This window comes from Sceloporus occidentalis, unplaced genomic scaffold (assembly GCF_023333645.1).
Source record: "Sceloporus occidentalis isolate IW3139 unplaced genomic scaffold, rSceOcc1.0.p SCAF_5, whole genome shotgun sequence".
Lineage (NCBI taxonomy): Eukaryota > Metazoa > Chordata > Lepidosauria > Squamata > Phrynosomatidae > Sceloporus > Sceloporus occidentalis.
The window spans coordinates 18,771,788-18,796,218 of record NW_028316985.1 but is presented as its reverse complement, the minus strand read 5'-3'; the positions used below and the strand labels follow the sequence as shown (position 1 = coordinate 18,796,218).

The 24,431-nt window shown below is 39.9% G+C and overlaps 2 protein-coding genes across 8 annotated transcripts in view; one reads left to right on the top strand and one right to left on the bottom strand.

Annotated features, from left to right (window-relative positions):
* LOC149311724 (adiponectin receptor protein 2-like) overlaps positions 1–5,132 on the top strand; it is a 42,413-nt gene extending 37,281 nt beyond the window's left edge. For both annotated transcript variants that reach the window (XM_089527762.1, XM_089527763.1), the window contains exons 5-8: positions 204–390; positions 616–803; positions 1,763–1,956; positions 2,518–5,132. In XM_089527762.1, the coding sequence (XP_089383888.1) occupies positions 204–390; positions 616–803; positions 1,763–1,956; positions 2,518–2,643 (695 nt within the window). In that variant the 3' untranslated portion in view covers positions 2,644–5,132. The remainder of the gene's footprint in view (positions 1–203; positions 391–615; positions 804–1,762; positions 1,957–2,517) is intronic.
* Positions 5,133–8,001: 2,869 nt separating this feature from the next.
* LOC149311722 (voltage-dependent calcium channel subunit alpha-2/delta-4-like) overlaps positions 8,002–24,431 on the bottom strand; it is a 204,090-nt gene continuing 187,660 nt past the window's right edge. For 2 of the 6 annotated variants that reach the window (XM_089527755.1, XM_089527756.1), the window contains 5 exons: positions 22,540–22,560; positions 17,020–17,137; positions 10,584–10,696; positions 9,028–9,110; positions 8,002–8,587 (listed from right to left, as the gene is read on the bottom strand). In XM_089527755.1, coding sequence (XP_089383881.1) covers positions 8,492–8,587; positions 9,028–9,110; positions 10,584–10,696; positions 17,020–17,137; positions 22,540–22,560 — 431 coding nt within the window. In that variant the 3' untranslated portion in view covers positions 8,002–8,491. Of the gene's footprint in view, positions 8,588–9,027; positions 9,111–10,583; positions 10,697–16,965; positions 17,138–22,539; positions 22,561–24,431 lie in introns of those variants that run through there. The other 4 variants (XM_089527757.1, XR_016281488.1, XR_016281490.1 and 1 more) reach the window with 4 other exon arrangements.

Here is a 24,431-nt window from a genome sequence, read left to right as displayed (position 1 = left end):
ATGGAGCCCTTAACAAGCTGAAGGAGAATTACTTCATGAGCAATGCCATTCTACTGGCATTTTGATGCAGCTGTTAATAGTGTTCATTGGGACTGTCAGGTTTTTATCACTTCACACTGGCTCCATGGCATCTCATGTAATTATTCTAATGTGATGGTCATTGCAATTGGGCAGCTTTGGTAACCTTGTCTTTCTTTGCTTAGGTTGTGTTTTTTTCCTGTGTCTGGGAATCTTCTACATGTTCCGGCCAAACATGTCCTTTGTAGCACCTGTGCAAGAGAAGGTGGTGGTTGGAGTATTCTTCTTGGGAGCCATCCTTTGCCTCTCCTTTTCATGGCTGTTTCACACAGTTTATTGTCATTCAGAAGGCGTTTCAAGGCTCTTTTCCAAGTACGTATCATAGTGACTCAGTGTGAATTTGGAGACCTTGCTTGATTCCAAGGTGGAAAACGAAGCCTTCCCAGTGTGGTGCCCTTGATCTTTGGGACTACAACTCCCATAACTCACAAAGAGCACTCTATACTGTAGAAGTTTGGGGTACAGTGGGCAGGCTGCTAGATAAATTATTAAAAATTAGGGCTCCCTGATTTAGTTTTTTTCCTTCTTCTGCCTTAGGTTAGACTACTCTGGCATCGCCCTCCTCATTATGGGCAGCTTTGTACCATGGCTATATTACTCATTCTACTGCAACCCTCAGCCCTATTTTATCTACTTGATTGTGATCTGTGTTCTGGGCATCGCAGCCATCATAGTTTCCCAGTGGGACAGATTTGCCACCCCCCAGTACCGAGGAGTTCGAGCAGGTAAGATTAATGGCTGGTTTTAAAATGATGTACGGTATATACATATACAGAAGGTGATCTTATCTTAAAGTTTAACCGGTTGGATTGGACTGAAACATCTAGCTCAGATGTTGCTGTCTTTAAAATCCAGCGCTGTATGTATGTATGTATAAATAAATAAATAAATACAAACAAACAACAACAGTGCTTTGCACTGCATGCATAACATTTTGCCTCCTCTTGAAAAAAGGGTGATGTCTTATTAAAGAAATCATAGTTGGTTGGTTGTATTAGTTTTTACTGATCTGCATTATTACTGTCATGGAAGTAAAAACAAAATTTGAAAGAGGAAAAAATATTTAGTGTTTAGGTTGTCATATTTGTGCTGTAGGAGGCATAGGCTGTGTTCCCACATAACTATGGTTACTAGTACATCAAAGAAGGAACTTTATTTACCACTATATGAATCAACATTAAGCTTGCACTCTGTCCTCCTCCACCTCCTCTTCCTCCTCTGTGAATATGAATGATCACTCTGATCATTAGTTTCCTTACCTAGCCTGGCTTGCCATTACATGGTTTTAAAATAAGCTTGAATTTGTTAAAAACAGCAGCTTCATAATCTAAGACTTAAAGTTGACTTATTTATAACAGATCCTAGATTGTTTTAAGCAAGCATATAATTTCTGTAGCAAATCAGATTTTATGGAAAGTGAAATTATACTCTGCCCAAGTTTTCTTCACAGCTGTGCAGGAGGAGGAGAGGAAGAAGGAGCACACTTGTAGTGGTGGCTCCTTACTTGTGCAAGTAGTGCTAAATCATGGTTGAGCACTGCCATGCCAATTTCTTTAAGGATGCATTGCCTTTTCGTTGTGATGGGAGAATGCCTCTTCTGAAGCAGCACCTACCTTCACATTTCTGCCACTGGTTCCCTTGTCTCCAAGGCTGTACCTGTCACACCTTCCTTATTATCTCCTAGGAGTGTTTCTGGCTCTGGGACTTAGTGGGGTCATCCCCACCCTGCATTTTGTCATCTCGGAAGGGCTCCTCAAGGCTGCCACAATGGGGCAGATAGGTTGGCTGGCACTCATGGCCTGCCTCTATATCACTGGCGCTGCACTGTATGCTGCTCGTATCCCAGAGAGGTTCTTCCCGGGCAAGTGTGACATCTGGGTAAGTATGGCTAATAGCTGTGAAGTACAAAACACAGAGGGGGAGAGGGGCATTAAAACCACCCCTACAGATTCATCATATCTGCAGTGACGAATCAAAACAGCTGCAGTCTGTGGCAGGGAACAGAAGCACTACCACAACTCTGAACATGCCTTCCAGCTGCTCAGTTCTAGGTAACTGAAACCTAACAGAATTTGGCAGCCTTCTCTTCTTAGCTTTACAGGAATGAAAAACATTTGCACAGTTACTGGCTTGGCATATCTGGTTCCCAAGTGATGGAATGGTGTACAAGTGCAAAAACACAACTATTCTGATGCAAAGCTCTTGAGGTTGTGTGCACTTTTCCCATTCTCCAGACTGCCAACTTGACCAAGGTTGGGTGGGTTTAAATTGGCAGCTGTTTATGCTTTCATGGGAAGTCAGGGTTGTTGCATAATAAGCTGGTAGCTTATTTTTTTGTGAGGCTAGTACTATACAGTCACTGCTACTATTGTCCTGTGGTGCTTCCTCTGGAAAGTATGAAATGCTTGTGATAAACTGTTCTGTTTTTTTCTCCCACAGTTCCATTCCCACCAGCTCTTTCATGTGTTTGTAGTGGCCGGTGCTTTTGTACACTTCCATGGTGTTTCAAACCTTCAAGAGTTCCGTTTCATGGTTGGGGGAGGCTGCTCAGAAGAGGAGATGTAGTGAAACTGGTCGTGTATCAAGCATCATAACCAAAACAGAACTGTGGGAGCAGTGAGTCCACACCTTGCCCAGAATGGTGTGGGAGCTTTTGTGGGGGAATTGAACTATAAAATGGAAGAGAAATTCATACCTCAAGCATTGGAGTGAATTGATTCTGAAAACCTGGAAGTTCTTAAATGCTTAACTTATTTCTTGGACCTACCGCCTAAGCTACAGAAAATCCTTTCTTAAGCAGCTTCCATTCAATGCCATATTTATTTGTAGAAAAAAAGAGGTTGTCATGGGGAGGTGGTTTAGTGATTTTTTTCTTTTTAAAAAAATCTAGCTTAAGATTTGTATCTTGTTCAGGTAAGTTGATTTTTAGATACTCTTTTGGGAGAAAAATGTATATAAGATTTCTAACTTTCTGTTTAATTAAAAAGTTTATATAAATGTTTTAAAAATGGGGGGGGGGGGAGAGGAGAGGGTTTTGTATAGATTACAACATGCAAATACCACACACTGTTTCAATTTTGCACAAGCTTTTTAAGTGCAAGAAGGCCAGGTGAAACCCCTGCAGAGTCAGCGCCAGGGTCCTGTGGATTTTCTCATGTGCTGGTATATATAGGACAGCTTGTCCCAGTAGGGTTTGGGAGCAAATGGGTGCTTACAACTTCAGTTAGGCTGCTCTTTGGCCCTCTGTGCTTTTCAAAGGCAAAGGCAGGAGTCACTGAGTGTCTGAGCTCTGCTCCCTTTGCAGGCAGACCTTCTGAGTTCTTTGCCTTTTTGTGGATGATTTCTAGGTGGTCTTTCTTCACCAGCTTTTTGCTGTTTGGGGATTCAGTGTGGTATGTATTTTGACCTCTTGGGAGTCTCTTGTCAGTATTTCACCAGGGCCTGCTATTCTCATTACCCAAGTGTTGTTAGTGTCAGGCACCAACCTTCTAGGTGAGCTAATGAGAAATAGTCTCAAAGGGGTAGGGAGGCATATACCAGAAAGGAGCTTTGTGCTTGAAGGAAGAGGAATGGCTGGCTATTAATCTGTTTTGGATGGTGGTATGCGCTACTGAATAGCACTAAAGTTGCTTATATTAAATCCACTCATCTCTTAATTGGCTACAGTATAACACTGCCATTCCTTCTCTCCCTTCTGGTATATAGGATAGTCTTGTGCACTGCTTTTGAACAAAAAAATCAAACAGCCCACAGAAGCATTCTTGGAGGCAACAGCTTTTCTCCTTGTTAAAGTAGTGCATGAAGCATAAATTCATTTTGTTAGTTCTTTAAATTCTTCCTCTGAAAGTTTTAACTATGTCAGGTAGAAGTATATCTGTGGAGAGAATTATTTACAAAGCAGTACTCAGACAAGTGAAAAGTGTAGTTTCTGTTTCTTGCTGGGATTGGTTAGGGATGTTGGATTTGGAGGCAAGCTTTGGGACAAAAGATAAGAGTATGAGTTCATGCCGAATATCTCACAGTAAGGACAGTTACTTTAGTTCACAGTGAATACAGGGTTCAAGGTTTTTTTTGTCTGTTGTTTTTTTGGTAAGATGGTAGAACTGGTCACACTTTAAAACTTAGGTAATTCACAGAAAAAAATCTTTCGGTCTTCCCCCTCCCTGCCCATTTCTTATGGAATGGATTATTCTAACTTTACTCCCTCCAAATAGAATTTTTGAAGAGTTTAGACCTACAAGAGGTGCTTAATGGGTGCTTGTAGGCAACTTCAAGTGTGTGTTTGTGTGTGTTCTGGATAGGATCTATGATACATAAACCAGAATTATACCTTAATGTGTTGTGGCTTTTTCTCCCTGAACTAAAAACAGAACAGTATTAATTGAATTTAACAGAATGGGGTGTAGTGAGTATTGAAACCTCTCAAAGGGCATATATAACTGATTAGCAGAAGGTTGGCTTACATAAAGAGGAATGGTAATGAATACATATCAGACCCAGACTTACCTATCTGAAAAGCACTTTTGTGTATGTGTGTGTGTGTGGGGGAGAACTACTTCTGTATCTACCAGCAGAAGCTGCACCTCCTTCTTCTGGATCTTCTTTGCTCACTCCTAGAAAGGGACTCTTGCAGCCTGGTCTTGACAGCACATAAAGTGTACAAAAACAATGCTCCACTTGTTGTTCTTAATCCTCATTGGTTTCCGTTTAGGACATTTTGTGTCCCTATTTTTTAAAAAATGCTTAGCTGTGCACTTTTCTGGGTGCTTGCTGAGACTTCTTCCCAGGTTGGCACCTGACTGCCTTATTCTCAGCAACTGGAGGTTTGCTTGCTTTCTGTTTATGCGTGCGCAGATTTTCAGCATAATATAGTTGAGATTTTCAGCTCCCCTGATTAACTAGTGGCCTTGTTCAGTATTTTCTTCTTCTTTTTTTTTAAATGCTTACTGTTGGAGGCAACAAAGCACATCTTGGACTTCGAAGATTGGGGTCTCCAGGCAATGGGATTTCGATCCTTGTTGTATTATTAACTTCTAATAAAAAGAATAAATGCATTGGAGGCTTGTTTTTTTTTTCTCTCCCAGGGTGGGAATGGGGTTGATCATATTCATGTCAGCACAACTGAGAAAGCATGGCTAGATTTGTGCAAAAGTAACAGGGCTGTTGCACAATTTGGCCACAATCTAGTGTTTTTGTTAATATCATGGCAAGGCTAAATGGCAAAATGTCTAGGATGGGAGTCTATGGCTTAGAATTTTCCAGAAAAAAGCTTCTGTTATAGCAGATTTAACACCTGAAGAAGTGAAATACTTCCCCCTGTTTATGTTGTATTGTGCAAAAATTATATTGGAAAACACACACACACAAATAAATGAAAACAAATTAAAGAGTTAATATAGATAATAAACTGAAAATACATCAGTGAAAAATCACTTATGCATAATTATCAAAAAAGATGGCCAAGTATGTAGTCATGCAAAGTTGGTATATGTGCTGTATCGTCAAATGTTGAACGTATGGTCCATATGAAGTCTTCTGGCTATTTAATAGTAATGTATGCATTTATCTTTCATACTTTGAATACTGTTGAAACAAATCTTATAAAGTCTATTATTCTCCCATATGCATCTGCCCATAAAATAAAAGCCACTTTTTGTCAGGGGCTGATTATCTCTTGAGGCAGAATAGATCTAAAACAATTATAACCTATTTTGCATATGTTAAAATAACAACTCGGCATTGTTACCTTTTATCTTTCTCTGCCTTGCTATGAGACACTAAAAATTTATATTAGTCAGCACTGGATGAGGTAGCAAGAAGTTTATACCAGAGATGTTAGTCATCTCACTGTTACACATAGAGTAAGTAAACCATTTTGTAAAGTGTGTTTAATCGCATCTACGTGGGAATAATGTTATGTATGATATAGAGGTCAGCATGGTTTCAGCTTCAGCCAAATGTACCCTTTTGAGACACATTGTGTTACAGCATCCATGAAAAAAGAAGACATGAACGTTATAATGAAAATGCTATATTTTTAAAAAAGCCATATGACAAATAATTTTTACAACCCTCACCCCCCCAAGCCCAACACAAATTTAATTTGGGGATTGAAATTCTAGTACTGTCAAGCAAATCTGATCTAGCCATTCAGTTCTTGCTCTGTAGGAAATCAGTTTCTTCCTAAATGATCCTGTTCAGAGGATGACCAACTTGACTCCACTTTGAAGAGTTTTGTGATGCTGTTTAGATGTCCTAACAGTGGCCAGTGACCCAGCACTGGTACTAAGACTCCTGGGAAAAAGATATGACAATCTGATCAAGGTTGTCCTCAGATCCTCTCATAAGGCATAAAGGCTTTCAAAAGCTGAGAGAAATACTTTGTTACTAGTACATCACTCTCTGGCTGGAATCCTGTTAATTAATCCTAACTACAGTAGATCCATTCAATCAGCTGCTGAATTGTGAGTCACCACTTAGGTAAATCCCATTGATTGGATGGGTCTGTGCAAGTTAGGACTAACAACAGGGTTTAGGCCATTAGGTGTTTGCATTCCCTTTCCTTGAAAAGACTTCACTGTACTGAAAAATGACAAAGTACAGCCCTGAGTTTATTTGTGCCCGGTGGTTGTTATTAACTCCAACACTCCAGACTATCTTTTTTTCTGGTCAAAAAGCCATCAGGAGCAGCAGTTTGCAGAATGGTCCTTCTCTGCTGAGCATTACAAAATACCAGTTTTTCAAAACCAGAAGCCAACTTCTGGTTATTTCTGGGTTTGCTCTGCCCCCACCCCTGCCATTTTAGGCAGTGTGTATGGTCCATTGCAGATCCTACAGTCATGAAACTGGCACTTAGGCCTGCCATATTTTCTATCTCCTGCTGTATGGCCTGTTTCTCTACTGTTTGACAAAATACTCTTCAGAATCAGATAGAGAAGGAGATAAGTGTGGTATTAAATGTGGATCTGTTGGATTCCCCCCAAAAATCCATTTTTATATTCCTGCAAATACCAAACCATTGTTAGTACTATGGTATAAGATTGGTCAGGCCACATTTAAAGATGTTCATTGTGTGACCATAGAACTGAATTAGTGTCCTCCCTTTCCCTAAACTCTCTTGCCATGTGCCAAACTGAAAAAGTTTGAGACATATGGCTACAAGGAACCTCTTATATATCTCAAGCTGGAAAATTCATCAGCTTAAACACAGAAAGGCCAATATTGTATGACTCTTGAAATTAAATTGAGATTTTTTTTAAACCATTCTGGTGTCAAACACTGTATGCATCAATGTTATACAGTGCTACCTCGGGTTACGAATTTAATTCGTTCCGCGGCGCCGTTCGTAACCCGATACATTTCGCAACCCAAAAAGCCTCTGGAAAGCCGCTAGCCGCGCTTTGAATTTCGCGCCGAAACGCGCCAAAAAGATTTTCGTAACCCGAAAAATCTTTCGTTACCCGGAACAGTTTTTTTAAATCTAACTTTTTCGTACCCCGGAAATTTCGTAACGCGGTCAATTCGTATCCCGGGGTACCACTGTATAGTGAAGCTATGTCATTCCTGGAAGCATTCCCATTTAGAGTGCCAGGGAGCATGCAGCTAAAACCAGAGCTAACAATTATAATGCTGTAGAAGGAGCACCTGCAGCAACTTCCTTCTGCTGCCTGGCTTGGAAACTTTGGCCTGTTACAGACAGCCAAAATAAAGCTGCTTCGAGTCACAGTGGAGGTATGGTGTTTCAATGGTGCATGCGTCCTAAGAGTCCAGAAGTCGCACCAAAGCCACGCTCCAGCCCTAAGGACTGGAGTGTGGCTTTGGTGTGGCTTCTGGACTCTTAGGACGCATGCATCATTGAAACACCATACCTCCACTGTGACTTGAAGCAGCTTTATTTTGGCTGTCTGTAACAGGCCTTTGTTCTCCAGCTCTTTGATAAACATAGTGCAGATCCATTGCTGGTGGTCAAACTGGACAAATTCCTCCTTTAGAAGCAAAATTGGTACACTGCCTTCAGCAGAGTGGCTGATCTCCCAATAGTGCTGCTCAGGTAAGTTGCATACATATAGCAGAGAGCAGTATGAAGTCTTTATCTCTCTTTCTGCTGTAGGGAAAGCCACTATACTATAAAGTAAACGGTAGGATAAAAACCCATCAATTCTGGCAGGGATGGTCAGCTGTGATCCAGATCATGTAGCTGGGTTATCTTGTTTGGTCCATAGGTACAATACCTCCAGTCTGAGTGTCATGCTACTTGTATTTGCCTCAGTAACAAATGCAGCACAGATTTGGGGAGTACAAGTACTGCTGTTCTCATACACATGCAGTAGTACAATAATTATAGTAGTATCCTCTTCAAAATAGCATGGCTTATGGTTTTTTGGCTCGAGGGTAGGGATCATGGTGGGCTCTGTCACCTCAGGAGAAGAGTTGTGGCTCCTACGGAAAGGAGTAGTAAGTTCAACGAAGCAGATATCTCTGCAGCCCCTCCACAGTCCTGGGCATTTTCCTAAAAAGGTTGAAGGGAGGGAAAAGGGTCATACACTTGAATAATCTTGTATAACAAGGATATCCATGTCTGAAAGCACCATAATATTAAGAGTAGTGGAAACTGATTTGCCATGAGAAAGTGGAGGAAAATGGGAGGCCTTCCTTTGGCTCAGGCCAATGCCTCCCTGTCTTGCTTAAGGCCTTCTCCAGTGGCTAGCTGAACACCTTGAACCTCAACACATTTCTAACTTTCCACAATAGAAAATAAGTGGGGCACCATGCAGTTATAGGAAAGGGGAATATCTTTTAATATTTAATATAATATGATATATCTTTTAATTGGTTAATATCTAACCAATGCGTGTTTTAAAAAGCATCCTATTTTACTTAAGCTAACAGTTAACACTGCTTTGGGAAAGACTTTTGCTAAGTGCAACAGATCATTTTGTCTTTTCCTACCTCAGGATGAAATGCATGGCAGCTATCTGGTCGTCTTCGCAGCTTCTGGGAGCGCATCCTGTCGCACTTTACTGACGCATTATGTGCATTGCTGTTAAGGTTAGGAGAAACTTTGGGAAACAGAGAAAAAATGAACAGTCCGTCTTAAATTCTGTGAGGGGGGACTGGAGTAGTAGCATCCAAGGCACTCAGTTTTCAGCAAAGGATATAGCAGTGCCCAAATAAATATGCTTCCAGTCCATGGACAGACCTTTCCCTGCCAGTGAAGCGAGGCAGGAATCCTCTGCTCACATAAGTATAGATTACAACACATGTGCAACAGAGACAGTGAATCAGGACTGGAATTAGAGTAAAAGATGGGGCAGTGCTTCCATAGGCAAGAGATTTCTTAAATACTTAAATACATATCTGGGATGTATGTGGTTACTGCCAAGATCAGCTGAGGTTTGTAGGTATTCAATACAAATAGTGCTTACAGTTTATTGAAACTAATGAGACTTACTCTGCTGATGTCAGGCAGACTTTAATTCAGCGCTTCATAAATAAAGGTTAATAATAATAATAATAATAATAATAATAATAATAATAATAATAATAATTGGACAAGAGCAATCTTGGATGGCTGCCTATCATGTGATCACTAGTAATCACACTTAATAAGCCATAACCCAGTTGAAGTAAACCATGAGTAAACCCACTGAAAGCCATGGAACTTCATCACAATTGATATAGTCACTTTATAAAAATGTGTAAAAGGTTTGAATTTCCAAGGGAGTCCTTTGTGTTCTGAAACAGAGATCCAAAATCTGTGGTGCTACTTTAATGGCCAGTTTTGCTTCCTGGTGACTGTGCCATTACTGGCATGATCCTTGGAATCTCATTTGCTAGTCCATGCATCTTTTCCCTCTAAGACAACTAAAGAACACAGCTGGCCTGGTCAGTTTTTATGTTATTGTAAGCTAGACTTGCAACCTTGTAAATTTTTGCAGTTCACATTTATGATTGTGGCATCATTGCCACTATTGTGAATGCCTCCTAAAATCTACCTTAAAATGCAGGCAGCCAGACCAAAGGAGTTCAGCACTGGTGAACAGGGACATTGATCAGGAGATGGATCATACCTATATAATCATAGATACATATACCATGTTGGATCTTGGGCAAGACGAGGACTATGCGGCCCTAACAACCTTATTCTTCCTCCTTTTCTTGTATGATTAACAAAAATAAATCTTTGCCAGATGAAAGAAGTTTGGTTCTAAAAGCTAGCATCAAGATTTTTGTCCATTTTTGGTTGACCTAATAAAGAATCTACAATTTAGATTTTAGAATCTGTCTTATGGTCAACAGAGTTTCCCATGTTTATTTAAACAACAGTACATAATAGTAAATAAAATACAGTTGTCTCTGCCATGCTTTTCACTAGAAAATATGCTGTAATCTCACCCCCTCCAGGAGCTACCAAAGCCAATTCTACCTCTAAGCCAAGCAGCATCTGAAACATGGGATTAAAAGAGTTATTGAGTCCCACACAGCAGTTGTCGACAAAAGGATATATTTGACTTCTTTAGGAAGCAGAAGAACTGGTGGGATGTTGCTGCAGTCACAGACTGCATCTGCAACCAGGAAAAGGAGATTGCTGTTTGTAATTTGCTGTGCCACAAACATCCTGTAAGAGTGAGAAAGTGTCTCCTATTAGACAATGTTTTCAATGGAAGGTGGTAAAACATGCTTTTGCCCTCCTTTCCCCACCACAAGAGGACGTCTTGGGTTGAAGGAATAGGAAGAGCAGAAAAAAACCAAAAGGAAGAGGTTAATATTATCTGTCTGTCTGTCTGTCTGTCTTTGTTTGTTTCATTCATTTCAGATGACTCGCAAGGGAATCGGTTCAAACCTGAGAATACAGTTTTAAAAAATAAATTAAAACATCACATTTAAACATATTAATTAAAAAAACCATACAAACATATAAAAAATAAAGCACACACTGAGAAGACTCAAAGGAGCCTGTTTAATGTTAAACTAATTTTGGTTCTATTTTATATAACTGATAATTTAGTTTATATAACTGATAATTGACTGCCAGCCTCAATACTTTTCCTTTGTAGATGGTAAGTTTTAAAAACTGGACCAGTGGTTAGAACTTTGGGTGGGATATAGTGGATAAGAAATCTTGGAAGTATTGTGGACTGAGATGTTAATATCCTAGTGCAGCCAGCTTTTGTGTGCTTATGAACTGTTTTCTGTGACAGCTGATGTAGGAATGCATCTTAATAAAAAGTGCATTCCGGTGTACACACATGTTCATATGCATTTAATGGGCTGTGGGTTAAAATAGTGTTTGCCACCAACAGATTTGGTATGATAAGAATGGTGATTCATGTATATATGTTGTTGTCTTCATCTTATGGCAATCCTATGAATGAGAGACTGCCAAGGAACCCTATCAACAACAGTCCTGCTCAACTTATACTAATGGGTAAAACATTGTGCCTGTTTGTGTTTATCCAAGCATGCATGCAGATGTGCACATGTATGCACGTACATCAATCAAAGCACATTTACTTAAGTGACAGCTTTGTAGATTCTGATTGTGTTCTCAAGAGAAATATGTATAGACCTGTACATGTATCTGCACATTAAGTCACATTTGTAAAATTATGTACAGAGTCAGCATGTGCCAATGGTTAGTATGTCAGACTTGGATTGAGGAAACCCACACTGAAGTCTTCTCTGTCAGGAAATGAGTGATTTCACTGGGTCATTGGCTCTCAGTCAGTGAAATTCAATAGGCCTCTATCTCTCAATCTAACCTATTTCATAGGGTAGTTATAAGGATAATAATGGGGGAGTGGAGAGAACCATGTATGGTGACTTGAGATCCTTGGGAGAAAAACAGTAGATAAAAATAATGAATCAATCTACATAGAGGAGCCCCATTCAAAACACGATTATAGCATGTGTACTTTAACTTCAATGTAGTGTCTTTTCCACTGCAAGCCAAAAAGTATTGAATCAAGTGGTGAAGTGGTCATCTTCAGTATGGATTACAGAGCAAAAAGTTCACCTCTATTTTAAGCTGTTACAAATATGGAACAGATAGAGGTTGGAAATTCACAAGTACTATGCAGTGTGCTTGAGCATTGGGCTCATGTACTTTTGTTGTATTGAACTGCCTTTTTGCTGCATGGTTACTTTAAATATTTTCTCAAAACAAAGTGTTCCTAAGTTTGACAACTGACACATCCAAAGGAAGTGCCATGTTTCTGTTACTTCTTGCAGCCAGAGATTGCTATGGTGCTTTACTGCCCTCTGCTGGGAACCTGTGGGTGATGAGTGTGTCACGCACTGACGTCCCTAGAAAACCTACGGGAGACTGCCAGTCTTAACATATAGCACCAGATGTCCAGTTCTTGCATCAGTCTTTGTGCAGGTTTCATTCATTTCAACAGGCAGCAATTTGTCCTGCAAATTTGTTGTAACTAGTAAACTAGATTTTGTAAACTGAATTTTCTAAAAGCAACCTACACAGACTGAATACTTAGAAAGAATATGTCACGATAATAGTACTTGGAATGCTTAATGTGCATTAGGAGTTGAAAGGACTTGGAAGGTAGTCTAATACACCTTGTTCAATACAGAATTTTGGGTGCCGAAGGTGGCTGTGACATCCCCTCTAGATGCACCCGCTGTTTAATACCTTGTGATGGACAGACTATCGCCTCCTTTGTTTCATTGCTCTTACAACTAGGAAGTCTCTTCTAATGCTTAATTGAAACCTGCTTGCCTATAATTTTCATCCAGAGGTTATAGTGCTGTCATCTAGATCAACATAAAGACATCTCCACGAATAGCCCTTCAGCTTCAGGTATTTGAAGACTACTCTCTCCTTAATCTTTTCTCCAGGCTAAACATACCTAGCTCTTTCAGGAAGACCTTGTAGGACATCTCCAATGTTATCCTTGAAATGTTGCAACCAAGAACTGGATAGAGTGTACTAAACCTAGCCAGATTAACACAGAATAGAATGCAACTTCCCCTGTTTGCAACTGGGACATTATACTTCTGCTTACAAAACCTAACTTTGCATTAACCTTTTAAGCAAGCTCATAGCTTGTGATGATCTCCGGCATCTAGTGATTTTTCACATGGCCTTCCTCTTCTATTTCTTTACTGAATATAATTTATTTCTGTTTACTTTCATTTCTTCTGTTTCAATACAGTGTTCCAGCCTCTTCAGATTGTTCTAAATCTGGATTCTGTTTGTGGTTTTAGATATCTGTCCTAGCATTGTAATGTTTTACAAATGTGATAAGTGTTCTTAATACTTCTTTCTCAAAAACATTTAGAAAAATGTTAAACAGCACAGGCAATAGGACAGAACCCTGTAGCCCTCCACATAAAGCCTCTCTTCAAGCAGATGCAGAGGTATTTTAATGAGATCTCATTGGATAGAGCTATCCAACCAGTCGAGAATCCACATAATAGTAGTACTGTAAACACTACCAATGGAACTACTTTTCCATGATGGTGGATCTGCATATTCCTGTGAGGCAAGAGGCTATGCTGACAGAAACGATACTGCTGGTAGGGTGCCCCATATCAAACAGGCTTTTGCTGAGGAACCATGTAAATATGCCAAACAGCTACTGGGCGGCAGCAGTAGTTGGACACTGGCAGAGGATCTCTCAGAGACAACAGAAGTGATACCATAACTAACACTTGTTAGTACTGTGCAGAAGGCAGCATGGTAAACTCCCTTTGAATGTCTTTTACCACAAAATCCCTATAATGAGATAATCCAAATGGAAACAAGACATTGTGCCAAATGATGGCACTCCCAGGTTGGAAGGAACTCGAGACGCTACTGTTGTACAGCACAGGACAACTATGAGTATGGCTGTGGCTAATGACATGACTGGACACAAGCCAAAAGGATGTTCAGCTGTTGATGTGCTCAGAAGTGAAAGGAAAGTCTGAAGCTGCACAACACATATAGGAACAAGCATAAATCAGGGGGAGCTAGAGATATTAAAACAAGAAATTGAACATATAAACATTGCAATACTTGGGGTTGAGTGAGCTAAAATGGACAGGAGTTGGACATTTTGCACAGTGTTTAACTCAGGAAATAAAAACCTAAGAAGAAATGGGGGTGTGGCATTAGTGAGGAGAGACGTAGCAAAAGCAGCCAAAGGATATAATGCAAAGTCTGACCAAATAAAGCCGCCTCGATTATTTTTGATAGAGAGGTGAGATACAAATAATTTATTTTATTTTATTATTATTTAATAATATCAATAAGACTTTAGGTAAAATCCATCAATATAACCATAATCCAAGTTTATACTTCAGCTACGGAAGAAGAAGAAGAAGAAGAAGAAGAAGAAGAAGAAGAAGAAGAAGAAGAAGAAATTGAAAGATTCTGTGCTGGAGTCCAGGAGGACATTGATCACAAACCAAAGCAGGACTTTTGTTAATCATAGGTGATTGGAATGCAAAAGTAGGAAATAACAGAATCAAAGACTGTAGGATAATTTGGCCAAGGATCAAGACATGAAGCAGGAGAGTGACTGACTGAATGTTTCAAGGTCCCATTTCAAAAAAAGAGATCTTACTTAACATTACAAAGAACTTATTTACTGTAAAAACTGTTTGAAAGTGGAATAGACTGCCTTGGGTGGTGGTAGTGGACTCTCCTTTTTTGGAAGATTTTACACATAAGTTGGATGATCATTTTTCAGGAGTGCTTTAGTTGAATATTCCTGCACGGCTGGGGTTTGGGCTAGATAGCCCTTGCTCCCCTTCCAACTCTACTATTCGGCATTTAAGGCACGGTAAATGTATGAATAAATGTTTGCACACATGTGGAACACAGTTATTATTGCTGCTTTAGGACTGGCATTAACAAGCATATGGCTAGAAGTGGTTCTGAGTTGCAGATAAATTCAGAATCAAGAAATGTTAACAGGGGACTGAGAAAAGGCAGAATTACTCAGCACCTTCTTTGCCTCAGTGTTCTCAGAAAAGGAAAAGGGTGCTCAGCCTGAGGGTAATGGAGCAGAGTACACAACAGGAGCAAAGAGGCACAGAATAAGTAAAAAAGTAGGACGAGAACACCAGGTTAATCTAAATGAATTTAAGTCTCTGGGACCAGATGAACTACATCCAAGAATATGAAAAGAACTAGCAAATGTAATATTGGAGCCATTGACAACAATCTTTGAGAACTCCTGGGGAACAGGAGAAGTCCCAGCAGACTGGAGGAGGGCAAACATTGTTCCCATCTTCAAAAAGAGGAAGAAAGAGGATCCAAACAATTAGCGTCCAGTTTGTCTGACATCAATACCAGGAAAGATTCTGGAGCAGATCATTAAACAGAGAGTCTGTGAACATCTAGAAGGGAATACCATAATCATGGGTTTCTCAAAAACAAGTCATGCTAGACTAAGCTGATCTCTTTTTTTGTTAAAACTACAAGCTTGGTAGATGCAGGGAACACGATAGACATAGCATATCTTGATTTCAGTAAGGCCTCTGACAGGGTTCCCCATGACATTCTTGCAAACAAGCTAGTAAAATGTGGGCTCGACAAATGCAACTGTTAGGTGGTTTTGTAATTGGTTGGTTGGCCAAACCCAAAGGATGCTCAACAGTAGCCCCTTTTCATCCTGGAGAGAAGTGACTAGCAGGGTGCCACAGGGTTCTTTCCTGTGCTTTCAACATCTTTATGAATGACTTGGATGAAAGAATAGGGGCATGCTTATCAAATTTGCAGATGACACAAAATTAGGAGGGATAGCTAATACCCCAAAGAACAGGATGAAAATTCAAAACGACCTTAATAGATTTGAAAGCTGGACCAAAACTAACAAAATGAATTTCAACAAGGAGAAACGTAAGGTACTGCACTTAAGGCAAGAAAATGAAATGCATAGATATTGGGTGGGGGACACTTGGCTTAAGGAGAGTATGTGTGAAAGGGATCTAGAAGTCCTAGTAAACCACAAGTTGAAAATGAGTCAACAGTGTGATGCAGCAGCTAAAAAGGCCAATGTGATTCTATGCTGCATCAATAGAAGTATAGTGTGTAGATCAAGGGAAGTAATAGTGTCATTTTATTCTGCTCTGGTCATGCCTCACCTGGAATACTATGTCCAGTTCTAGGCACCACAATTCAAAAGGGATGTTGCCAGAAAATGGTGAAAGGTCTGGAAACTGAGGAACGACCTAGGGAGCTGGGGATGTTTAGCCTGGAGAAGAGAAGGTTAAGAGGTGATATGATAGCCTTGTTTAAGTATTTGAAGGGGTGTCATATTGAGGATGGAGCAAACTTGTTTTCTGCTGCTCCAGAGAACAGGACCCAGAAGAATGGATGCAAGCTCCAGGAAAAGAGATTCCACCTCAACATTAGGAGGAACTTCCTGACAGTAAGGGCTGTTTGACAGTGGAACACACTCCTTCCTCGGAGTGTAGTGGAGTCCCCTTCCTTGGAGGTCTTTAAACAGAGGCTGGATGTCCATCTGTTGGGGATGCTTTGATTGTGAGTCCTGCATAGTAGAATGGGGTTGGACTGGATGGTCCTTGTGGTCTCCTTCAACTATGGTTCTATGATTAGAGACATTGGAAGGATAAAAACAGAATTCAAAGATATAGCTGTGTTAATTCTGTAGAATCAATATGTAGAGAGATCTTGTAGCACCTTTGAGACTAACTAAAAGAAAGAAGTTTGCAGCATGAGCTTTTGTAGACTTAAGTCTACTTCTTCACATGCATTTAGTTGTGTATTTCTGCATGGCAGGGTTTAGGACTAAATGCATCTAAGGAAGTAGACTTAAGTCTATGAAAGCTCATCCTGCCAACCTCTTTCTTTCAGTTAGTCTCAAAGGTGCTACACAATCTCTTTACAAGGGATAGTTAGTTTTCAAAACAGATTACCTTGGGGAGCCCAACAGAAAATAGTGGGGAGGGGAGAAGGAGCAAATTTCTTACTTCTGACAGTCTCCACATTCAATTATGCCATTGGTTTCTTTGATGGCAGGCTCATACACAAACACTGGGTATTCTGTATCACAAGGCTGCAGCATGTCATGCTTCTTATGCTTGTGAGCTAGAACAGAAGAAAGGAGGCAGGTGATATAACTGAGTCTTGAACTAGGTTGAGTTGCAGGGGGTGGGAGAGTAAAAGGGCAACAGAAGGAAACTGACCTCTAAAACAAAATGCATGGATAATGATAGCCACTAGATGGTGTGGAAGAACCAGTCTATGAGGACATCCTGGAAATATGACTGTTTGACTCCCTCTGGCCAAAACCGGAATATAAATGACAGGATGCTCATTGGTAGCAAATCACTATACACAAGGTTAATAACAAAAGCATTTGGCAAGTGAAATTCAGTGTTAATTGAAATCTAGTTTCAAAACTCGTGAACATATGGTCTAAGTGGGGAAAATGAATTCCCTTGCTTCAAGGGAGGCTTTTTGCTGGCTTTATAACTGGCTGTAAAATAGTGGGAAGGGAACTATTGCAGCTCCAAATTTTAGTAAACTGCTACTATTTATACAAAAGGAGTAAGGGAGAGGGAAAAAGAAAAAAGAAATGTGGCAACACCTTTAAAACTACATGGTTTTTATTTATTGATTGCTGCTAATTCTGTAAGAAATCACCCTGTCCAGAAACAAGACTGTGCTAAAGCCATACAGGCCCACCAGCTCACAATCCTGGAAACTACAAATGACGCACTATAGAACAAATAGCCCAAACTTATGTATTTGTGTGGGAAGTTTGTGACTGTAACTCCCAGCCAGCATACCCAATGATCCAGAATGATGGGAATACAACAACTCGTGTTCCTCAGGTTCCCCACCTCTCTCTTAGAGGGACAAATGAAAGTCTGGATAATTTAACCGCCTTGCATATTTAAACATGCAGATTTAGTGTAATAAATGATACTGGATCAAGCACATTCCCTTGATGCCTTATTGAAATAAGGAGGAGTCATGTAGATTATGATTTAGTGCATACTCTGTTTATCGCCGTGGTGAAAGCACTGCAATGTGTGCAGCAGATTCTCTGCTTGACCAGCCTGACACTTAGAATATTATTAATGCAAATCAGGTACCTTACCTCTCATAAAAATAATTCCACTAAAATTGTAAAACTATATATAGAAACACAACAATGAACATTCTGCTCATTCAAAAACAGAGAGAGGGGGGAGAGAGACAGAAAGAGATTTTCTTTTGTGTAATGAATACTGCAGATACTGTAAATGCCACATATTGTGATCTGTGCCACTCACTTTGACCTACAAAATAAGGAACTGATCTTTGGTTTTCAAAAGCCTGTTTGGTTTTTTACCCCCCCCCCCCCCCCCCGGTTTCCATAAAGGAATTTAGGATGATATACTTGCTTTCTCCCTTGATTGTCACAACAACCCTGTCAGATAGATTCAGTGGGAGAGAGTGAGTGGCCCAAAACCACCTTTCAGGAGACGTGGTGCCAAACAAGAAAGTGAACCTGCATCTTTATGGCCTGTGTCCAACTCTTTTAACAACACTACTTCTAGAAAATCTAAGATTTTGGTTGTCACAAAAGTTGATATGCTGCCATCTTGATACAAAACCTGTGGGAATTGTGTAACTCTCCTTGCCTCCCACTAGGGAGCAAACATGAGAAAGCCACAACCACATCTGAGGTAATTTGGAAACGTGCCCCCAATATAGTTTCCAAAAAACTGATGTTCTTCTCAGTGCAAGGATCTCCTGCAATTCCATTCTTAAGGAAGCACCTTCTTTTTTGTATGTCTATGACTTTTTCTAGGTAGCACTGCTAAATCCTGTAATTTGCACACAGGAGGCAGCACTATCAATGTTGTGCTGTGCTCTTTAGACCAGGGGTAGACAACCTGCGGCCCGTGGGCCGGATGCAGCCCGGCAAGGCCTTGGGACCGGCCCCAGCCCGGTCCTGCCACCGATTGCTGCCGGAGCCTATGGCCTCTCGCATGAGGGCGTGGGGCCTTTGGCCTATCAGGAGGAGCCAGGCAAGGGGGGCAAGCGGTGGGCAAGGGGGGCAATTGTCTATAGAAGCCTCCGAAACATGCATTTATATTAACATTTTTTAAAAAACTCAGCCAATTTGTTTGTGTGCCCTCCATTTTTCAAAAAAAAAAGTAAAAAAAAGTGTCCTCCATTTGAAAATTTTGTCCTACATTTGTCCTGGTTTATTTATTTAATTAATTTTTTAAAAAATATCTATTTATTTATTTTTGGGCTTCAGCCCCCCCAGTTGTCTGAGGGACAGCAACCTGGCCCCTGGCTCAAAAAGGTTGCCTATCCCTGCTTTAGACCTACAGCCAACCAAAACATTTACAAAAGCCCTAATAGTCATTATTGCTGATATAAGGCTAAGGGCCATGCACATTCACCCAAATCTGGATTATTTACTGAGGATTCTGAGAGGCAGACAGACCATTTCACAATTTAAAAGGAGAACAGTTCAACCATGTTTGTATCAACAAGCATGGCTTAGCACTGTAGAGGAAGCTTGCGTTGTTCTTAACATATATGGAACAACAGATATGATCAATCACAGCAGCTTAGCAAATAGACATTAGACAAAGTGGCTTACCCCCTTATCACTCCACAATTTGGGATTCCCTCATAGGACCCCTTGCAGCTCCATCTAATGCCGAGACCATTATTTTTTTCCATGGAGGTTAAAATAGTAATGATCTCACCCACAGGAACTTCTGTATGCCTCCTGACCCTTTTTTTCCTTTTGATCAAACTCTTTCACAAGATATGAGAGGAAAAAGCAGACTTTTAAAGTTTCTTTTCACCAGTTCCTTCAGGTCCCTCAACCTTTTACTTTGAAGCTGGCAGTCTGCCCTGGTTCGCTTTTCCAGGGATGCTTAATCTATCCAAAATTAGACTTGCTCCAGCTCTACAAATGGCAGGGCTTAGGGGGCTTGGAATATTTTATTACAGTGCTGTCTAAAATGGATCGGGATTCTACCAGTGGTGTGAACCAAGCCATGAGGACACACTGAAATCTGTGATGTCAAAAGTAGGATCCTCCAATCTATCTTTACTTTATTCTCCCCAAGTGTAGAATTTCTCCAGGATGGCCTTGAACTACTGTATATACTCAACTATAAGTCGACCTCATGTCTAAGTCAAGGGCAGGTTTTGGGGCCAAAATTATTGATTTTGATATGACCTGTGGATAAATTGAGAATAAAATCTAGGGGCATTTAACAAAGGAGCTAAAGGATGAAGGAAGGGAAAACAATGCCAAAGAACGTACATAATTCCAGCAAGCATAACTGTTCATGCTCACCCTAAATACTGGATGGATGAGAGAATGGGGGGGGGGGGGAGTGTTAGTGCTTCCAGGATAGATTGCACTTTTGCTTTTTACCAGGGGATGGTTCCTTTTAAATATAAGAATTAAAGTATAGTATTTAAATTGACCCATGGATAAGTTGATTCAGGTTTTTCAGTTTAATTTTTTGACTTAAATTTCTAGACTTAGACATGAGTATATACAGTAGGTCTGAAACACTGCACCCTCCCTAGATCCCAAGTGGATGATGTAATTGCTTCATGCTTGACTACAGAGGCACAGCCTGTGATTTTGCCCTGCCCAGTCCACCAGAGACAGAATAGCTATGGGGTGCTTCAGCAGTTCTACAGTAGATCCAGCGTGTGGTACTTGGCTCAGTACAGACACAGTTCCACACGTAGAACAACTAGACAACACTATGCTGAGACATGCAGGATTGCAGCCAATGTTTACATCTGTGATTCCACACTCAGCAAAGAATGTGCCCTCTAAGGATTCACCAAACTTGCACCTGAGCCCCTAAAAACGTTTTTCTAAGCACCCCCCCCCCCCAGGTATTATGACTGTCTTTTTAGTGGCCATCATCTTAGCACAGCCTCCTAATCCATCCTACAACCAAATCTTTCTTCCTTTTAAAGCAATCCTGCTTCATTGTGATGAGGTTTTAGAACAATTTAACAATCTTCTAGACCAGCAGAAGGAGAATCCTACCTTCTTTGGAACTTCATTAATTCAGTGCAAAGGTAAGGAATGGAAGATAGAGGGGGTACTGAGGATTTAATCCAAGTATTGTGCTCCAGATGTTCTGGAAGTCATAGAGACTGATTTTATAGAAAATTCAAAATCCATCAGTAGCAATACCTTTATTGGACATATGTCAAAGCATAGATTTTTATGCAAGATCATTTTATACTGGCTCATTTTTCTCTGTCTACTAACTGCTTTTTAAATGGAGCAGAGGTAATTTCCCCCCAAATAGACCGAGGAGTTCCCTGTACACAGCAACAGCAATAACAAGAGTACACACCATTGAGCCTGAAGAGTTGGAAGGAATTCAGTCAGCTGCTAATGATGGGGCATGATGCAGTGCAGCTATCATAACATTTAGAGCATGGTAATTTCCACTCCCATCCCCCAGTTTCTCTCTACCGATGTCTGTTAACTTAATGCTGGTGTATCAGCAGCAAAAGGAAGCAAAATATCAGTCCTCCTCCCCCATTTCATGTTATTTTTGAAGCATCATATGCTGGAGGGGGGAAGGCACAGAAGTCATGTTGATCTGGAAAAATGGCACCAGGGAGAGATTTTGAATTACAGGAGAGAAGTTAGTTGTTAGCTGGGAATCCCCAAGATATTTGGCCAGGGCAGGTAGTTGCCCTTGTGAACCGAGATCTTCACCTCTGTATTATTTGTTGCAGATATTGCAATAGGTGATAGACAAATAAAAACCAATTAAAACAATACTAAGAACAAAACATGTTTAAAACACATTAAAATACTCTTTATAACCCCCTAAAACAGTCTAAAAGATGGATACAGTGATAAGATTGCAGGAGAACAATGGTCTAGAAAGACCCATACATTCATATAATTTGTAGACATATTTAGAACGAAGGAGAAAATAGGATGGATGGAACCCATTTAATTTTTTTTCTGGAAGCTTTTTGAAACAGATTTGGCTCCTTATATTCCTTGAGCTTATTGGAAAATGTGATTAATGTTACAGGGCAATAGCTGTGAAGATCTATGTATTCATCCTAGCAGTACATCTCTACCTCCATCTCTTTTTTATTATCCATTTTACATTATCTGAGTTCATATGAAAAACAATCTTCTTCAGCCAATTTTATTAAGATTTGTATAGAAAAAAAACTTATGTTTTGTTACTCTTTACATCTGCTACATGTACATCCCTGCTGCTATCGATTATTTCAAGGTTATTCCTGAATCAGTAAGTATATCAACTTTTAGTCTAAACTGGTATATTTATACCAATTTAGTGGATGGCATGATAATTAAGCAGAGTTACATCTCTGTTGCTGTCTGGACAGTAATTAGGAACTGCCCAAGTTGTAACTTAATTCAGAGCTTTGAGTAAAAATTGTTATGGATGTTCTCTTTTTTTGCCTGAAGAATAAAATATTTTTGCTATATATTTACTTACCATGATGGAAAACAGACTTGGCTGTGTAGGTCATATGGAAAAAGAAATGAAGATGTGGATCCATGATGACATGTTCACAAGATGTCACAATGTCATTGTGCAGACACACACACACATGGGAGGGATGGGAAATGAAGGAAGAAAGAGAAAAAATGACATGATGGTGAAATGATTAAGGAATCTGGAGTCTTCTAATTTGATGACAGCATGATAGATGGAAGAATACTCATCTATGAAAGTAATTTTCAAAACAGTTAACCAAACTGCAGTTTCATGAGTGCTACTGCTATTTCCCTCATTGCTGCCTTACATATTTTCCTTCTTTGACTTTCCTAGACTTATAGGAGGTCTATCCAGTACAGTTCATTATGCCAAGCAACTGTACCAAGTACAGTTCAATGTACCAAGAAATTAACATTTTAAGGCTCAAAATGCTTAGAATTAAAAAATGGGCAGTACTTTCAAAATAAAGTGGGCCATTGACTGTTTTCTTGCAGAGACAGAAGAGTTTTCTAATAGAAATGTGTGGCGGTTTTATCTCTTTTCCTCTATGTTTTACATGTGCTTTTAAAACTTCTAAATTAATGTTTATTGGTTTGTTTGTTAAAGGTAAAGGGATTCCACCTCAACATTAGGAAGAACTTCCTGATAGTAAGAGTCCTTCTACAGTGTAATACACTGCCTCTGAGTGTGTTGGAGTCTTCTTGTTTGGAGATATTTAAGCAGAGGCTTGATGGCTATCTATTGGGAGTGCTTTGATTGTGAGTTCCTGCATGTCAGGGGGGTTGGAGTGGATGGCCATTGAGGTCTCTCCAACTCTATGATTCTATAAATCTGTTGTTTTAGCTAGAGCTTATTTCAACTTAAACAGTAAGATGCTTGGAGTTCCATATTGGGAGAAAGGTGGGATATAAAGTAAATAAACAAATAATAGTATGATGATGAAAATACACCCTGAACTAGATTAGCATAACCATTCTGCCCACTTAAAGTACATACAGCATAATTTATGTGATTCATCTGATTGTTCCAATCTTTAGAAGACATCAGCATGTATCATATTTATCATACCATCTGATTTTTTTTCTTTTGAAATGGCTATGTATTTTTTTAAAGAAAACTTAAATATTTTTGAAATGTAATTGATGAAAAAAGTTAATTAAAAGTTAGTCTTTGTTTTTCTACTTTTAGCATACATTGCAATAATATTTGCAAAATTATATCTGTAACTAAAATAATAATAAAAAAAATAATTTCCAGAGCTCACAGAACAAAGAAAAACTATGCCCATACTACATTCAATCCATAGGTGATTATGTTTTGCAACACTGTTTTAGGCAAAGTACCACAGACTTTTAGGTAGTCGCACTACTGGCAATCTCCTGAAAAGTCCAACCATAAGACTTCATTGGAGGTTGGGAAATGGAACTGATAGACTGTTTCAGCAGGTAGTTCCCCATAGTCTCCCATCTACCATGTGCAAGTTGATGTGTGCCTCCAAGTCATTTTTGATTTATAGTGACCCTAAGGAAAGCCTATCACAGGGTTTTCTTGGCAAGGTTTATGTGACTTGCCCAAGTTCACCCAGTGGGTTTCCATGGCTGAGTGGGAATTTGAACCCTGGTCTCCAGAGTCCAATGCTCAAATCACTACACCATGCTGGCTCTCACCATGTCCATATCCATCATATGCTATCTATATGAGCTGCCCTAGCAACAGTACTATCAAATCTTGCCAATGTATTCCAGTGGGTATAAATATAGGTGAAATTGAACCTGGAGACTACATTTTCGCTGCCAACAGGGTGATTGTGCCTTTGGGCTGTGCTAAATTGTGTTACTATGTGTAACTCCTTCATCCAAACCTGGTGGCTGCAAAATATGTGTGCTGTG